The sequence below is a fragment of the Ixodes scapularis genome, unplaced genomic scaffold (genome assembly GCF_016920785.2).
Source record: "Ixodes scapularis isolate PalLabHiFi unplaced genomic scaffold, ASM1692078v2 PGA_scaffold0__279_contigs__length_252992795, whole genome shotgun sequence".
NCBI classification, from domain to species: Eukaryota; Metazoa; Arthropoda; class Arachnida; order Ixodida; family Ixodidae; genus Ixodes; species Ixodes scapularis.
The window spans coordinates 179,149,023-179,167,798 of NW_024609835.1; the positions used below are offsets into that span (position 1 = coordinate 179,149,023).

Here is an 18,776-nt window from a genome sequence, read left to right on the forward strand (position 1 = left end):
GACATTCCTCGAATCTGTCGTTGTCTATGGTCTTTCCCAGGTTACTTTGGAGAAGAGCGCCACGCCATCATAGTGTTCAGTGCGTGCTACCTGCCTGACCGTGGTCGGAGGGACTACGACTACGTCATGGACAACCTCTTCTTGTATGTGACAATTTTTTTTTGGTTTTAGGAGTTCTTTTCCTTTCGATGCCATTCCTTGGCTGTCAGAAATCGATAGATATTGTGTGCACATGCATAGTCCTACCTTAAAATAGGTGGAAGTGCCCATCCCAGTTTCGCTGAAAGCTGGGTTAATCTAAGCGTGGGCGCTTGTTCGGTCAAATCGGGTGCCTAACGTATAATTTGCAGAATTCCCAAGTTCAGGAAATGTTAATAGTGGGCGCTCGAACGAAGTGGGCGCTTCCGCAGTATTTTACAATAGGTCTTTGCAGAGACATTGTTGTCAGTGTGTTTACAGTGTGTGATTGTGAAGTGCATTTCAAGGTTTTTCGGTGATTATGTACACATTAAGTTATGGTGGTTATGTATACATTAATTTCAGCCTTCTCTTCTGGCGAGTCAAATTTAGTTACCTCCTTTCTGAGGTTATGGTAGGGTGGGTTATTACAGGTTACAGTAGAAGATATGTAAGGACAAAGGTCATAAAATGTAGGAAACACTAGGTAGTTATATGTGCGGAAATGCAACAACAATAATAGTAATACAAGAACAAAAGGAATACATGACCAAACATAGTTCACAGACAGATTTCGGTTACCTCCAAAAATAATTTGCTGAGGACGAGTTGACATGCGATTCAGGAAGGTTGTTCTGTTCCTCAAGGTGGGAATTCTATTAATCACTGCAGTCACAGGCTCTTTGAAGGGGAGCTCTCCTGGTTTTTTGTGCTACCTAAACCAAGGGCATGCTCTAAAGTCTAATGATCTCTTGATTCTAAACTGCTACTTGTTTTACCCAGATTAGTTCTGGTTAGTGCCAGTGAAGTCCTAATTAGTATGATTCTCAAACTTGTTTTTCCTTAATTTTTCTCTTGGGACCGAACAGCATGTCCCAGGTGGGATTAATTTTTAGCCCGGCGTTTAACTGACAATGGCAATGAAGTGCAGACATGTCTAACAGACTTTCTAAGGCAGTTTGAAACTACTAGTGCACAATATGACTTTGATCTGTGATCAAGGTTTGTGTGTAAGTGCACGGGTGCCCCTAGCTTGGACTTCATTGCTGCCCACCCCAAAGATTAATGGCTAGGGTCAAGTAGGAATTACCACTATTGCCAGTAGAAAGTCACCTTTTAGAATTTGCTAAAATTCAAAAACTGCAAGAAATTTAAAAAGAAAATGTTCTGATTGCTTATGAAAGGAAATCGAATGGGTACTTAAATTTCAGCCGTACCAGACAGTTTCACTTCTAATGCCACCTTGTGGTCAGCATACTGTTGCATTACTTGACTGGCGTGTATATCTTACAGTCATTTGGGGTGTCTATATTTCCTCTCCCTTGCCAGGTACGTCCTGTCAACCTTGGATCAACTGGTGGCTGAGGATTATGTTCTGATCTATCTTCATGGGGCCACTGAACGAAGCATCATGCCCAGCTTTGGGTGGCTCAAGCGCTGCTACCAGATGATTGACCGCAGGTGATTTCTGACCCTTGACTCTCCTGTTCTGTAAAAAGCCTCTCTAAAAAAAGTCTGATTAAAAAAATTATTGTGCAGGCCGAAAAGCAGTTGCAGTCCGTTGATCAACCTCTCTGTCTTTTTTTAAGGCTACGGAAAAATTTGAAGGGGCTTTACCTTGTGCATCCCACATTTTGGGTGAAGACTATAGTTATAATGACGAGGCCTTTTGTGAGGTAAGTTCACGTTTGCTTTTATTTTTCTTCAATTACCGTTATATCCTGACTCGACGCCCTCCCTCCCGCCGCGTGGAATTCATAAAAAAAATGGGGTGGGCCATGTCTCAATGGGTAAGCCAAAAAAGTTTTAAAAAAATCTATAAAAAAAAGCCCATTTTTATGTACGTATCTAACGCAGGTACACAGGAGATACATTGAACTTAAAACTCAAATTAGTTTCATTGTTTTATACAAGAAATGCCTATGAAAGAATCTTTTACTATCGCAAATTTCGTTGCTTTCATACGCGTAATGAGCACTGCCGATTGGCATGCAGCACAAATGCTTATTTCTTGAAAGCACATTTGTAAAACCACTTTGTATCTTCGTTAGGCTCCCTAAGCCTTTGCTGATCTGTAGATTAAAAAAATAAATGGAGTAAAAAAAAGAGTCAACAAGAAGATAGAAAAACCAACCAGGTGCATCAAGCAAGCAAGCGGTCAAAAGAAGTGACGAAAAGCGATGCTGGGGAAGCGGGAAAGCCGGCAATCGCGTTGGCAAATTACTTTGGCGTGAGGCCAAGTCGGGCACCTTGCCAATCACAAGGAGCAGGCTCCTGTGCAACTTTCTTGTTTGGGGCATACATGTGCGAGTCTATGCGTGGCATGCTAGCAACATGGGTTGAGGCGGCATTGCTGCGTGGCGTGGACGGCACCATGATATCACGCTTTACATACGTCTTTGTGCGGCGTTCCAGCACATCTTTATTTATCCGTTAGCTTTATCTCAAACGTTGCACAACCTTACCAACCAGAGTCAGGACATTCTGGGAGAAGGAGCGGGTTTGCGGTGGGACCTTATTTCGGTGGGGACGGACTTAGTCATCTTTGACACTGCACTATGTTGTCATATTCCAGGATATGCGTCGTTCGCTGACTTTGCGATCCCTGAATCAATTACTGCTTGTGTTATCTTTCCAATATTTTTTTTTTCCTCCAAACAAACTTTTTTGTAAGCAAGACAAAGTTTTATTTTGTTATCTCCATCACTTTCCTTTTACACGAATGTATTCTGACTTCGGGGTCGCAAAAATCAAGGAGGATATGCATAAACAAAGCGAAGTGTCTTTCCCTTTTTTGTTTTACTTTGTCACGGACATCTTCCAACCGTATGGTCTGCGGCTGTGTCATCCGGGTAAGATAAATGTTTGAGGATTGCGGAGTCCGCATTGGGGTATCTGTAAATGTGGGCGATTGTTCAATGCTTTTTTGGCAATCGATATTTGCCCAAAAAGTGGGGCGGGTGATGACTCTGGGATGGGCGATGACTCGGGATATTATGGTGTTTACATTTCCTGCTCAGTTCAGATAGAGTTGCATTATTGGCCTTCTGATGTCTCACTGAGGTGCCGAGCCACTAAAACTAACAGCAGTGAACCTATGCAAAGTCTACTTTAGTGACAACAGCATTGTATCTTTAGAAGCAATAACCTCGTCTGACTAGTGACGAAGTGAAACAGCTAGAATAAAAATAAATGGAGGAAACTCGTGTCTCTATTCGTGTACTCAAAATTGTGCGTGGACCATACGTCTATCGGATTTATTAGATACTAATCTCTACATTATCTTTTTTTTTCTTTTTTATTTTAGTTCAAAGTTTAGCAGGAAGCTGCGGTTTGTGAACAGTATAGAAGAGCTGTCTGGCCTGGTACCGCTGGATCACGTTAGCATACCAGACAAAGTGAAACAGTGAGTAGTGCACTCTCTGGTCCAATTTATAGGTGGCATGACGCAAAAATAAGGTTGGATTATTCTCTAAACAAAATTTGAAAGGGGCACTGAAGTCATTTTTGAAAAAGGTCGTTTTTGATCTTATACTGTTTAAAATGTGTTAGTTCCCACATATACCGAGTCCTATATTACAAAACCACCTATTCATTTCGGGGCAACCGTTTTTCTCGCAGACTACGTTGTGTGGACCAATAAAAGCCCTACAATACGCGCAAATTCCGTATGATATTATTTAAACTTGTTTTGAAGAGAGTCTGATAGCATTCGGATAAGATTCCTCTTTTTCTCCCCGGGCGATGCCATCGCTTGCAACTCGCCGACAAGCGCCCTCTGTCGACCACTTCGCTCGGAAGAAAATTCTTTCCAAAAAGGGCGTGTCGCAATCTTTGAACATGCTTTTAACAAACACAAAAACTACGCACGATCGTGATTTCGGGTTTTTCGGGATGCTTACAGCGTCTAGATTGAGTTGTCACCGCTAAAAGACGATCTCAGAATCGACTTCAGTGCCCCTTTAATAAGCTGCATGCGTAAGGTACGCACAAAGTTTCTTGATTTTTATAAATTGAATTACTAGAAAAGTGTACTTGGAAAACCTTTACCGTTCACACGGCGTGCTCACTTTGTTGGTCGGTTCTGACCGAAAGGTCCTCGATTAAATCAACTTCATTTGTTAAACGAACACCTTGTTAACATTTAAAAAGGAAAAGAAAAGGAGTAATAGGTAGTGCCATTTTATAGGTTCGAGCAGCAGTACCCATATCCGACGTCTTATTTTTTGCTCGGCACGATCCCTTGCGAGGCATTGCTACGATTTGCTGCCCGATTTAAGATGGATATATATAGTAGTAGATGTTGAGCTGTGTGATAGTATGGCAGCAACATGTATGCTTTGTGTGTGCTTTAGTGTGTTGCTAACAGCATGTTTTGTTAGTGCGGTCATGTCTCATCCATAACGGGAACGGCACTCGTGGTTAGCGTATTTGTGCGGGCTCACCGCTGGGGTTGACAGATTGTTAATGCTGAAGGAGCAGTTTTCACTACGAAAAGGGAGGGCTTATGTACTGAACATCTGGAACAATTAATTTCCTTGCATGATAATTTGCAGTAATTGCATTTGCAGCTAATATCAAACTTGCTGGCTAGTCAAAAGAAATTTTAGTTATTTTCTTAAAAAAGGTCACCATTTTGATTTGTTTGTGTGACAACATTAGAGGTTCCATTTTTACATGCCATCTAGACGCGCAGTTTTGTACACTCTTAATTTTGTCAATTTATATTACTTATCAGTTACACCTTTTGCCTGCTTTCATGTACAGTTGACAGGTGATTACTAGTCAAGGTATAATAGCTGTGTTACCTATGCGGAGTGCAAGTTCGTCTGTTTTTGCCGTGGTTGTGGTGACCTCGGAACGCCGAGCTCTGATTGAAGGGTAGTGAGTAGACCTCTAGTCAGCTTGCTTTGATGCCTATCCACTATCCTTCAATCCAAGCCAATCAGAGCTCGGCATTCTGGGGCTCTGATTGAGCTCGGTGTTCTGAGGCGCTATCCTTCAATCAGAGCTCGGCATTGGATTGTTTGTATGCTGCCTAGTCGGGTAGTTTCATTTACTTGAATTTGTTATCATTTTCGGTTTAGAAGGTAATATGGAAAACATTAGATTTTTTTTTGTTATTTCTTAATGGTACACACATACCGTATTTACTCGCAGAATGAACACACTTTTTTTCCCGAAAAATCGATGCAAAGTTGGGGGTGCGTTCATTACGCGAAGTAAACTTTTTGCGTCCGTATTTACTCGCGTAATGAACGGACCTTTTAACCTGAAAAATCGAAGTAACTTCTTATCTCTTTGCGCGCGGCGCCCGACCCCATTTTTTTGCCGCCTTTCGCAAGCTGTTTTGTTTGCTTAGGCGAGGGCTCTCCGCTTATCTTTCTTATCTCCTTGCGCGCGACGCACGACCCCCGTAACCAAACTGCGCTGTGCAAAAAAAAAAAAAAAAAAAAAAAAAAGCTCCTATTTTTTTTTGTTTTTTTTTTCAGTTCCGTGGGTTTTTTTTTTTTTTTTTTTTGGTTTTCTTTGGCTGCTTTTCCAAGCTGTTTCGTTTGCTTAGAGGGCTTCTCGGCTCCTCTTTTTTACCTCCTTGCGCGCGGCGCGCGCGCGACCCCCGTAACCAAACTGCGCTGAGCAAAAAAAAAAAAAAAAAAAAAAACTTTTTTGTTTTTGTTTTTTTTTTAGTTCCGTGTTTCTTTTTTTTCTTTTGGCCTCCTTTCGCAAGCTGTTTCTAGAGTGCTTCTCTTACCGCCTTGCGCGCGGGGGCACGCGAACGCAAAGTCCAGACTGCGCTGTGTAAAAATAAAAAAAGCTCCTCTCCATGTTTTTTTTTCTTGCTTCCGGTGTATCTTTGCGAATTTTTTTAACGCCTTTTGCAAGGCGTTTTGTTCGCCCACGCTGCCCATGCATTCGCCACATCGCTGCACCAGGATAGAAAAGTGCATTCATTTCGCGCGTGCGTGGCGGGAGGGGGTCAAAATTTTGACATCCGAGTTGGAAGTGCGTTTATTACGCGAGTGAAAAAAAAAAGTCGAAATTTTGAGAGCCGACTTGGGGGGTGCGTTCATTGTGCGAGTAAATACGGTATTTGATACTCAAAGCTATTTCTTTTGAATATTCATATTCGATTCGTATTCGAAAATTTAAATATTCGCACATTCCTAGGAATGATATAAAAATGTTTAAGACCAGAGTCTCCCCTTATTGGAATTGATTGTATGGTGTTCATGCAATGGAAAGTTATTTTGCTTTGAAATTTGTACGACTTGCGAGTTTTGCCATTTGTCCGGTGCAGTAAGATTGCTAATGTGAGGTCTTTTAGCATGTTCATTGATGTTGTCACTTTTGCGATAACACACACCGGTAGCAGCGGGATGTGAACTCGTAGCGTCCGATGGTGCAGCATGAGCTTTTGCCCTGTATGTCGTGTCATTTAAACACTCGGACACCACTTAGAAAAAAGGGTGCCTTTTTCACCCACAATATGCAAAGAAACAAAAGCTATGACTAGCACAAACGTGCAATGTGGGCAAAATGGTGTCACGTACCTGAGGATGGTACATGACGACACCATTTTTCCCGCATGGTACAGCTATCGCTTTTACTTCGCACACTGATGGGAAAACCTGTACCGGCACAAGCGAAGGTGCAGGTTTTTCTGGTGTTGTCGAGCGGCAAAGGGAGGGGGTGACATCGACATTCAGCGATGAGCGGAGAGGGGGATGCATGCAGAGGAACGAGAAAAGCTCTGCAAGGAGGCAGGTGCAAGGCAACGAGTTTTGGCAGAACATATTTTACATTTCGAGTTGCATTCGAGAAGTCGAGATGTTAGAGCAAGAGCGAATGCAGTGGGAGCTTCTAAAACCCTCCAACATTATGCGTAGCAACTGGATACTGCCAAAGTGGGATTTCATATTATGTGAGTGATATTTGAAAACACCCGTTTTTAAGTTATCCTTAGCGGATGATGGGGGAAGACGCTCTGCCTACGCTCCCCCGTCGTCGCGCCGTTATTGGCGGGTCATCGGGGCTCTCGCCTCCTCTCTCTTTGCACAATGCGGGCAATAGGAACGCCCGATTTCTCTCTCCTCGCTCCATGAGGGGGAGAAGAGGGTTTTTCCCTCTTCGCAGCGATGACAGAAAGCAAACGTTGACACTGAAATCTGCAAAGTGTCACCGGTAAAGCCATTGCTTTAAAACTTATAGTATTATTAGTTACCTGCTCCGAGCATTTTACACACAACTCACTATCAAACGTTGTGCGAAATTCGGATGTCGGTGAGACATGGCCGTACGTGATTGCGCTAACATTGTTCAAGTTGGTACCACTGACTCTTGAGCTTTGCTTGGTACCAAATCAGGTTGCTCTAACAAATTCAAAATGCACTTGTATAGCTATCAATAGCGGCATGCTTAATTTTGTGCGACCTATTGTCACGCTGCTACAGTCAAACCCGTTTATATCAAACTCGCATAATAATGTCTACCAGCCCGATATAGCGGATAATTCTATGTAAAAATTTGATTGAATTTGACTCAAAAATCTACTTTCTGTTCACATATTACAATATGAAATAGTCTTGCATCTTCTGCTGCTTTTTCTTCGTTGCATTTGCGATAATGATATTTTCCTACGCTATCGACAGACTTCAAAATGCTAAGGCCGCTGCCTTTTATATTTGCGCATTAGCGCCGAACCCTGCCGAGAGCATGGAGCAGGTCTGAGCAGGAGCACCTTCTCCTTGCAGAGCGCCACTTTGCTCTGCAAGTTGGCTTTCCCCTAAGGCAGGCGGCGGCTGCGTGGGGGGAAAGCCAGCTAACAGAGCAAGCTGGCTTTTTTCTTGTTCCAAGCGGGGAGACTAAGCACGGAGCTCCCTTTCGCCGTTCCCTCCGCAAAAGAGATTTTTTTTTTCTTCCAAACAATCAACGCGGCCGCCTGGAAAAAACAACAACAAGCCAGTGTGTTATGCAAGCTGGCTTTTTCCCAATGCAGCCACTTGCATTGGGGGAAAGCCAGCTTGCAGAGCAAAACGGCGCTCTTGGCAGTTCGATATATCGGTAGCGGCTGCTATTTTGTTCGATGTAACCATAGTTTTTGCTATATATTATCTCTGTAACATTACTGTGCACAAAAATTGTTCGATATAAAGGATAATTCGATGTAAACGGGTTAGATATAGTCGGGTTTGACTGTATTAGCCTCACGCTGAACTCGGTGTTAGATGTCCATAGCACTCAATGAGCTGAATCTGGCAAAAACTGAGTTGTGTACTTTAGTAGCTTGGTTTCAGAGATCCTTGAATGCCTGTAAAGTTTGTTCACCTGGCAACTGTGGCACAACTTCAACTAACATTTTTGTCTTTGTTTTTAACACCCATAAGATTTGATGCCGAGCGCATTGTCGAAGGATAGGCACGCTCCATACCCCGCCTTGCAGGTAATTCTTTGCTTTTAACTGCCCTTAACATGCTGTTTGTTGTGGCAAAGCTTTCTGCAAGCTTACCTGTAATGTGTGTAGTCACGGGGTAATGATGTCAGTTGCTCTTTCATCAGCAGCATTTCCTTTAAACGTATGAGGCTTCTGAACGACTGCGCTACGACTGCTTTTAATTAAATGACATCTTGCTCTTCTAGCAGCTGCAGATGACACTTCTCTGGGAAAAACCGCAGCCAAACTGTCTATGATCAGCAGTTGGACTTGGTTGAACAACGTGAATAGTGCCTTTAATGGTAAACTGAAAAAATACTGCGGTCATATTATTTTCAAGAAGTTCCGACATGACAGTGCAAATGGTTGTCTGCTTCTCGAGGAGCATATTGCGTATCTGCAAGCGAAGTGACCATGTCCCTCGTCTATTGGCACCGGCAATAGGGGATTAGCCTGTCGAGTTTAAAACAGCACTGGTGTTGGCATGCGGTGGCAGTGTTCATTTTAGAAAATTGTGCTTATGTGTAATCCCTGAGAAGGCTTTAGAGCCTCATCGGAAAGGGGAAAGCCAAAAGAGAAATGCGGCCATCAGACTAGCTTGAGCAAAGGGATAATAAGCGAACAGAAATAGACGACTGCCTTGTCTTTTGATGTAGGTACTGTATTCGGTGCCAGCATAGCTGTGAGATGCCTGATCATCGTAACTGAAGCATTGGCAACAATCATAAACTGTTTTTTTTTTTTTGGTGCTGCCTCAGGTCTTCCTGGCTAAGTGGCTAAGTGTCACCTGCGTCCTTCAGAGGAATGAGGCAGAACATACTTGGAAGGGAGCAGTCCTAGAATCCCCTTTTGTTTTGACTCCTCTTTAATTTCATTTATCTGTCCCCAGCCAGGAAACTGAATTTGTAATGGAAGTGCTTTTATTTCTACCACTTACTGTCTTTTGACACAGTTGTTAAATGCAGAATAACGGCACCTATTTTCAGTCATGTGCAGCTACAAGAGGAGACAGCTTTGAGACAAAGGGCAGAGGTGGGGACCTGAAATAATAGATTAGTAATGCATTCACTAAATTATCTGTTTGCCAAAGTGGTCTCCCCCTTGTTGCCTGCTCTCCGCGTTACAAGTTCTGGCAACTGCCATGCCAGTAACGCATGCATTTGCTTCCAGGATTGAGTTTGAGATCATGATACAAGAAAAGAAGAGGAGGCTGGGAAATAAGAAAGTGCTGCCAGGGCCCAGACAGCCTATCGACGACGACGTCTAGTATTTCTCTTATTGCACTTCTGCTTTCTCGCATCAATGTGTCTGCCAGATGGATCTCACAAAAGGGGGTGCCATTCCTCTTGCTGCCCACGGATGAGGCGGCCTAAGAAGTCAGTTGAAGGTACACCCAAAAATCTTCTGTGCCATTTGGAAGAGGTAATGTTTTTTCGAGGCTTACTTCTGTTTGGTTGTGTAAACACAGTTTTCCTTTTAGTATTTAATTTCTGCGCACAGATCTCTCTTGGCTGGAAATCTGTGAACTGTGGTCTCTTGCAGGTTAAGAATTACAGGGACGGCTCCTCCCACAAAGCCCTCTACTCTTTTTGCTTTACCAGAGCGAACGCTAGAGAGGAAGGAGGGGAGATGAGGAAACCATCAATCATGGCGAGCAGGGGGCTTTAGGAGAGGTGCTTGTTCCACTGTTCTTAACCTGCAACAGTCTACAGAAGTATTGTTGCAGGGTGACCCTTTTATGATGCATCCGGTCTAAACTAGCGAGTCTTTCACTGTGGGTTGTAACGTACTACTAAGTGTTTTTTTAATGTTTTGCTGGAAATATTTGTTGTAGGTTACTTTGAGATCCTTCAGGAAATTCCTTCTGAGTGGCTCATTTAACCACGAGTAAGTTGTTATTAATGAGACTTGTAAAGATATGAATTTCTATTTTGAAAATACCATTGTCAGCAATGAAAGAGAAAAAGTTTTCTTCATTCCAAGATATTTTTTGTGCTCTGATGCAGTACTGGGTCTTGGTTGTAATTTTATGTGTCCTTAATTATTCAGGATGATAGTGAAAACACTGAATTGGTTTGCAGCGGTAGATCTGTCCTCATAATCTATAATTTGGTAAAAATTTGGTGGCTGATTTGGTGCATTGTTGCTGGAAAGATTAGGTCGTGCATTATGCATAAAGATGCATAAAAAATTAAGTTGAAACAAAGTGGATTATAATAACAATTGCTAGACTTCTGACAACCCCAATCTGAAAATGGTGCAGTGAACTTAAAATGAATGATTGTTTTATGCGAAAAAAATATTCTAAATTGAGTAAGATAGGAATATTTTGTTTTCATGAACTACTTACATTCTCCACTAGCATTTGTACAAAAGACTTCTATTTTTCATTGTAGCATTTTTTATGAATAAATTGTAGTGTGTCTAAGGCTACCTTATTGTGGCTGTTAATGGCTAATCACAGGGCACATGTGAAAATTTTTGAACAAGCATTTTCTTTGTTAGGAGGCGGGCTGAAAGATTGTCTTCTGTGGAACTGCCATTTTGAGTTTGTTTTCAAAGTTCAGATGTTTGTAAGGCGTGCATTTGTTTTTCTTGAAAATGGATGGGTGTATTGCGCTGTACGAAGTGTGTACATAGCTGAAATAAGAGTGAGCTCACAGGCAAGCCGGTGAACGATCATGCTGAGAAAATCCAGGAGATGAGGTAACTAAAAGAGGCTTTACCCTTGTGTGTGGTTTTTCTTGTTTTTCTGTTGTTGTTTTTTTTTAGTAGGGGGTACAGTAGGTCACATTTAGAAAATTTTTTGTAAGCTTGGTTTGAAGTAAGTTTTTGTTCATGGAGGACAATTATGTATGTGCAGTTTAGTTCCATTCTTGTAAGCCCGGTTGACTAATAACACGTTGACATAAAACAAAGCTAGTTGAATGGCAATAACATTTTTTGCACAAAAAGAACTGGAAATAATTTAACTTCAGCAACAAAACAATTTGTTCTATTCTACTTTTGCAAGTATGTCGAGATGAGTATCCTGAAGGTAGGGTTCATCTTGCTGAGACTGATTAGTCGCGGCCTGAGTGGCAAGATCCTCGTTTTATGACGTATGCCGACCATAGTCCTTCGCTGCAGACGTTAGTTGTTTTCCGCGTGTCTCGGACATTCTCACCATCGTGTATTGTTATGATAGCCTACGACAGTTGAGCATTTTAAAGTTTACGACAAGTTGGCAACATAGATTATTTGTAAACGAGACAAGCAGACCGAATGCTGCGAGCTCCCGCGCTTCGACGGCTGTTTGGATGAAACGGAAAGCACCGCACGAGTCATGGTGTTGTGTCCGACATGATCATATCCGAAACCGAAACTCCAGTGTTAGTGTAATCCAGCAAGTTCTCCGTGTAAATATATAGCATGGAAGAGGCACGACCTGCCACTTTTATTTATTCAGATATTTTGAGATGCTATACTATGTGTGGCCACAATGGGGGGCTAGAGATAGAGACTATTTTCTACCTCCTTACATGGCGATGAGAACGTTTTGTGCCCGAGTGTCTCGTTGACGGTAGAGTGTGCATAGAGTATTTGTCGTTGCTGTAGTCGGTGACAAGGCGAAGAGGGCAGGGAGGAGCTTCAGCTGTTCCGCCTCCAGCGCTAGCTTTCTACCTTTGACGAGTAGACAAGCGCACGCACCTTTGAGAAGGTGCGTGCGCCCCAGGTGCGCCCCGCACCTGGGGCGCACGCGCGCAGTCAAAATGCAGCGGAAGACGTGGAGCACGCACTGGGGGCTGTACTATCGAAAGACGCTTCCTGGCGTTCTCTTTGTCACTGACTATAACAAGGGCACTAGTTGCAAGCAGTGAATATGGGTGCAGCACTGCTTAGAACCGTACCCCTGACACGTGGATATTTGCCTCAATTGTCTCAAAGTGGGCACGCGTCACATTGAAATGCTGTTGTTCTACGCGCACAAATAGAGCTTAGTGCTGTTATTCTGCTGTAGCATTGCAGTACTCTCGCTGAACAATTTCCTTCACAATTCCTGTATAATGTGGCTGTGTCTGTGCAGTGGCACTTAATTTCTTGCTGTGTGTATCCTGCAAGTACCTCGAAATAAAATTTGCACTGGTATTGTTGCTTCCTTGATTGAGGTATGGTGTTTGCAAGATGCTTCAATCCCTAAAAAAAAAAAAAAAAAATAAGCCTAGAAAAATTTGTTAAAGACCGACGACCAGTTCGCGCTTCCTCCTCTCCCCCTTTCTACACTGCCCACCGTTGCCGGTTTCCTCCTTCCCCATGGTGAGGAGGGTATTCTGCCTTGCAGAATCTCGAGTCTGGTCGTCGGCCCTTAAGGACTTCGTTTTGTCATAAAGCCACCATTAAATTTTCTTTACCCTAGTTGATGTTTACAGTACCAAATTATGAAGGACTTGATGTGGACTCGGGAAGTAAACAAATAGACAATATTACACAAGCACTATTGCCATTTTTGCTGTATATGGCATTTGGTGCAGTAGATGCCTTGCACCAAATGCACCAAGAGATTAAAGCATTTATAGCTTTAATGGTTATACTACTACAAAACAATATTGAATCACATAATTTGTACAAAATGTGAGAATGAACAGTTTGGTGGTACATAAACAAATATATTTTTGTCCTGATCTACAGTTCTACCTTCAGTTAAACCCTTTCATGCCCAAAACTGCAAACCCTCGCATGGTTTTAGAACACACAAAATAACAAAAATCTAATCATAAAAAAAAAAAAAAATCATCTTTTTTTGTAAGCATGTTTTCGAAGTATTGCTCGAGAGCAATATTGGGCATTTGTGGCACTACTTGACGTCGAACGAATGAAAGCAGTTACGACATGGGAAAAGGCCCAGGCGCATTTCCAACTTTGTACCGTAGAGAAAGGCAATACTGAATTTATAATCTTTGCGCCGGTCTTCCTTGTCACATTTGCGCCTAGTGATCTATTCGGAAGATGCATTTCGTTCCTCTACTGCTAGCACAGGTATTCTTACCCATGCAGCAGATTTTGCTAAAGTTAGTGAGGCGCACATGCCACAAGAGAAAATAAATACTGTAAACGACTTAATGTTTGCGAGGACCTAATTTTTACGAATTTCGCGAATTCGCAAAAAGTTTTGCGAAAATAGGTTCCGCAAACGATTCCGGTAAAATGTAAACACATTGGAATCTATATTGAGATCCAACCGCGTTGCGAAAAATAGAACCCGCGAATTATTCAAAAATTTCAGCTTTGACCTAAACCGCGAAATATTGAGCCCGGGAAAAAAGTCGTTTACAGTAATTCTTGAGTTGTTACTCCTAGGCAATGCTAGGTATCAAAGGCAGAGTCATATAGTATTGGGAGAGTCTGGCCAGTGGGTGTGGCGATGAAAGCACTGGAGAGGAGAAAAGTGAAGGAAAGGGAGGAGAGCGCCAAAGGAGGGAGAAAGAAGGAAGAGAACAAAGAGGAGACGACCGCCATTTAGACGGAACGCTGTCGGCACAGAGCACTGTTGAGGTTACGCATCGTCTGCTACGGGCTTATTTCTTTTTCGCCAGAGTCAAACTTTGCGTTCAAATGTGGAGAAACTTCATTCAATAGCTTTTTAAGCATACGAGGAATAGCACTACGTCATTTTTTTGACAGAGCCTGCCAAATAAAAGAAAAGAACCAAAATTTGAACATCGTTCTCATGCGTTTCGCCGAGCGAATGAATGAAAATGGCGGCCCTTCCCGCTCAGCTGGGAGCAGCCAAAAGTTCATGCACGTGTGCTCACGCCTCTCGCTCTGCACCGTGGGCTGATTGGCTCCCTCGGGAGGGGGACGTTAGAGTGACGAGATTATAGACTAACCAAACTCTCCCCATATACGGCTCTGATTAAAGGGTTAACACCCATGCTAGAAAAAATTTAATTAATAATTGGATTTAAAATAAGGTCTCTTTGCGTAGTGATACTCTTGGTATCTTCTTGACTATAAACAATGTTACAATAAGAAATTGCCAACTGGCTTTTGGACACCTTTCCACATGAAAGGTACAAGCAAACTTGTGAAGAAAGTAATGTTCCCATCAAACGGAGGTTATAGAATAAATTTTTAATTCACCATAGGTAGACAAATTCAGCCTAAAAGGAAGATTGCAATGCACCTCTGAATTGGAATTCATTTTATTTATCGACTTTGCAAATATATGTTGCTACTATCTCTGCACATTAGTGTGCAAGAGCTTTTTCTTTCGGCACTCCTGGAAAGCGACGTCCACAACACCACCGAGGTGAGTATCACTTCACTGCGGTGTGCTGCTGCCGTGAGTGAAACACTTGCTGGATCTTCGTTTAGCATGTCCTAACAATTTCGAAAATATAAAAGATTCCCAAATCTGGTTGCTGTAGATTGGTTCTAAAGAAACCTAAGTAGGAGTGGGTTACACTAGCAGCTTATCAATATGGAACCTAAAATTTCAGCAATGTGAAACTATGGTGTAAACCAGGACTTGCCTTGATGAGCTCATCTGTGTTTATAGATATTTCTTGGTGAAGGCAAAATATGTAATATAGTAGCACATCCACAAACTTGGTGTGTACATTTGGTAATGCACACACCAAGTGTTACGTAGATGACCACCACCAGAAATCAGTAAATTTCTTAATTTTTTCTGCTACCTAATAGCAAGATTTCAAGTTTGCAGAGTTCACTTACATAGAGCAGAAAACTAGTATGAGTTGTGCAAATTACAGTGCGATGCACTTGTCCCCCTTTGTGCCAGTCTCTCGGGGGTTCAAGGTGTTAGTTATTTCTGCTTGGCACGGGAGCGGATCCAGAACTCCGTTTTGGGGGAGGGGGGGCGGAAAAATTTTAAGGATACTATTCTCCCATTCTTGTGCAAAGGGGGGTCCACCCATGTCAAATTGCCCTCTGAGAAGGGGGGAGGGAGGGTGGTCGACTTTGTTTGGGGGGGGCGGCCGCCGCCCTTGTCGCCCCCCCCCCCCCCCCCCCCTTGGATTTGCCGCTGGCTTGGCAGCTCTTTTACTTGACTCTTGCCTTAGGCCACATCACATAAGTTAACCCAAATCTCTGGTTAATTTCATAGACTGCTACAGCTGTAATTTGCAGTGATGTGATTGGTCCAAGTCATTTTGGAGCAGCCAAAAGTTCATTTTGAAGTAGGGGAAGGAGTTTTGCAACAAAAACATATACTTCATTCTCATTAATTTTTCAAAACAGTGCTCCACTGAAATAATGTTAAAATATAATATTTCCAAGTGAGAACTTACGATGCTTTGTTCAAGTTCCGAGTTGTGGTAAAACTGAAAAATTTCTAAATCGCTTACGGAGGCTTTTGTTGTTTAGAAGTAGCATTTTATGGAGATGCAAGTGGGCAATGAATATATGCTTTCTTAAGTCCAGCTGAATTTGTACATTGCTGAAGCTCATGTTGTCGTAATTTGAACTGCATGCACTGTGCTCTCAAACATTTGGAGGCCTATATACCGGGTGTTTTTTTTAGGCTTTACAGATTTGTTGAAAAAAAAAAGCCATGAAACCTACACTAATGCTCTCTGTGCAGGCGAGTTATGTGGCCTGGGCATAATGTAAAGAGCTAATTGTCATAAGTCTGCTAATGAAGCCAGATATGGTCATTAACTTTTTAAGCAGTTTTGATAATACACTATTCAATGCTCGCTTCGAGATGGGCTGTGATATTAATAATTTTTAACTTGATCGTGGCGGATTAGCCTTGTTGAGTGCACTTCTTGCTGAGCACTGGGGCACTGCGGAGAAGCGACACATGCGGAAAAAAGTTCAGCGGGTGTTGCTTCTCCACAATGCACCGGCGCTTTGTAAGAAGCACACTCAACGGGGGTACTCCGCTGCAATCGATACCATATTTACTCGAAAAATGCACACTTTTTTCCCTAAAAAATTGACACATATTCGGGGGTGCATTCATTACATAGGGTCAAATTTTTGCATCTGCACACTTTGTGTGAATGTCATCTTAGGTGCCAATAGGATACGACGGTGATGAGGCACGTCTCCACTGACTGAGGCGCGCCCATGGCTGGTCGTGAGCGTGCCACAGTACCCATGCTCAATAAATTGAAAACATTTTTACGGTGCTTTCGGCATGCCTTTTGTTGAAGGAAAAGCGACCTATGAAGCTCACTCGGCACGGAGAGCGACGCGACCGTTCTTAGGCCTAACCACTTTCACGATTTCACTGTTCGAAAGCGGACCACAGACAATGGCTCTTTTGGAGGTGCGTTCATTATGTGAGGGAAAAATAAAGTCAAAATATTGATGCCCATTGTCGAGGGTGCGTTCATTATGCAAGTAAATATGGTACTTTGAAAAGTATAAATATTGCATTTAAGTGCTCGCAAGAAAAAAGAAAATCATACTTTCAAAGCGGGATGGTGCGCACGTGCGACTGGTATATTTAAAAATAAACGGAAACTTTGTGAACGTTGATATCTACATTGCAGTAAAAATTTCAAAATTAAATTGGCTTTTATGCAAGAACAGAGATGCCCTAACAAACTGTATTTATCATTTGACTAACAACCCCGACCCTGGGACGAACAAACACAAAGTCTCAAAAGTGTCTATAGTCAAATGTTAAACCACCACCAGCTTGTTTGCGCCGTAATTCTCTGTTCATCTTTTTTTTTTTCTTTTTTTTTTTTCATATTTTGGGGCTAAAAATATTTGCATGTAGCAAGATTTGTTTTTATCCATTGTCTACTTGCCATCTTATGGCATTGGACTTTGAGGTCCAGTGCATATAGTAGTTAGAATAAATTTAGCTTATGAATGGACAAATAGAAGCTTGGGAGCAATCTTCATGGGTTGAACAGTGTTTTTGCTTAAGCATGGTGCAACAGTAGTGAAAGGTTTGGAGAAGCTGTTCGATATTCACTTCAGAAATATTTGGCCAGAACTGCTATTCACAGATACTATAGTTCAAAACAAACATGTGGTTCTAATTAGAAACTTGCTGAGTGTCATCAAAAACTGCTAAATCAGTTAATTTTAGGACTTGAAGCACATGGGAAGCTCGGAGGTGTGCTAGTTACCACTCCTGCAGCAGGCGCAAGGCTACGAGTGTGATAACTCGCCCGAGTGCTTTTTCTGTCTATCATTATCCGAGTTTTCTCACCGCCAGCCTTGTGCCTGTTGCACATGTGGCAACTTTAGCTCACTACTTGCTCAGTCTTTCTAAAAAATAGATTGCGATTTTCGATGATGCTCAGCAAGTTTCTAAATGGAACAATGTTTATTTTCACTAATTAAGAAGGGAATGAACAAATTTTAGTCAATTATTCGACTTATCATGACGATTAACCCCCTATATTATGCCCCCTGGCCATACAACTCACCTGCACAAACCGCATTATGGAAATTTTACGTCTTTAAAATAAATCTTCAAAGACTAAAAACAACACCCTTGTTTGAGTGCCACCCAGCCATAGTTAAGTCGAATTTTGAAAGCAAACAATAATGCACGCAACCATGATGCATGCATTATTGGTGCACAAGGGGGGATCGGTGGCCGAGTGGGCTGAAGCGCACACCCAGCTCGACGTGCGTGGAGCGAAAGCTCGCGCTGCAGAACCCAGGTATCCTGGGTTCGAGCCCCACCCCTGCCCGTTTCGATCTGGATGAGCATCGTACCGGCGTGCGGTCGTGTATCACTACTGCGTGGTGCACGTCAAACACCCCAGGCTAGCGGTTGTACTGCACTGGCTAAATTGCTCATCTACAGCGTGTGACTCGTCGCAACATTAATGGCAGACCAACTACACGCTGTATAAATATCCCCACAACCCAATTATTTTATTTTATTGGTGCACAACCAATGATGCATACAACTCTTCAGGATATCAGTCTTTACTAAAATAGCTGCAGTTTTTGTTGAGAAAATTCCACTGCAAGGTAGAGTTGCCACATCAGCATTGACTGAGCCCCATTCTTTTTCGGAATGCTCAATGCTTGCACCATCCTACTCTGGAGTGCCTTTCGCCTAAAGACGCGACTGCGCTGCGGCAAAGCGAGAAAAGCAGGATCGCGACGTCTGCTCCGTGGGCACTGCTTTTCCACAGTGCACCAATGCACAGTTACAAGTGCACTCTACAGAGCCAACTATCTTGCC

The 18,776-nt window shown here is 42.6% G+C and overlaps 1 protein-coding gene across 4 annotated transcripts in view; it reads left to right on the plus strand.

Annotated features, from left to right (window-relative positions):
- LOC8031132 overlaps positions 1–12,751 on the plus strand; it is a 77,473-nt gene extending 64,722 nt beyond the window's left edge. For 2 of the 4 annotated variants that reach the window (XM_029980635.4, XM_029980636.4), the window contains exons 17-22: positions 41–143; positions 1,507–1,638; positions 1,767–1,853; positions 3,485–3,583; positions 8,562–8,617; positions 9,779–9,864. In XM_029980635.4, the coding sequence (XP_029836495.2) occupies positions 41–143; positions 1,507–1,638; positions 1,767–1,853; positions 3,485–3,583; positions 8,562–8,592 (452 nt within the window). In that variant the 3' untranslated portion in view covers positions 8,593–8,617; positions 9,779–9,864. Of the gene's footprint in view, positions 1–40; positions 144–1,506; positions 1,639–1,766; positions 1,854–3,484; positions 3,584–8,561; positions 8,618–9,778 lie in introns of all 4 variants that reach the window. The other 2 variants (XM_029980633.4, XM_029980634.4) reach the window with 1 other exon arrangement.
- Positions 12,752–18,776: the final 6,025 nt, after the last annotated feature.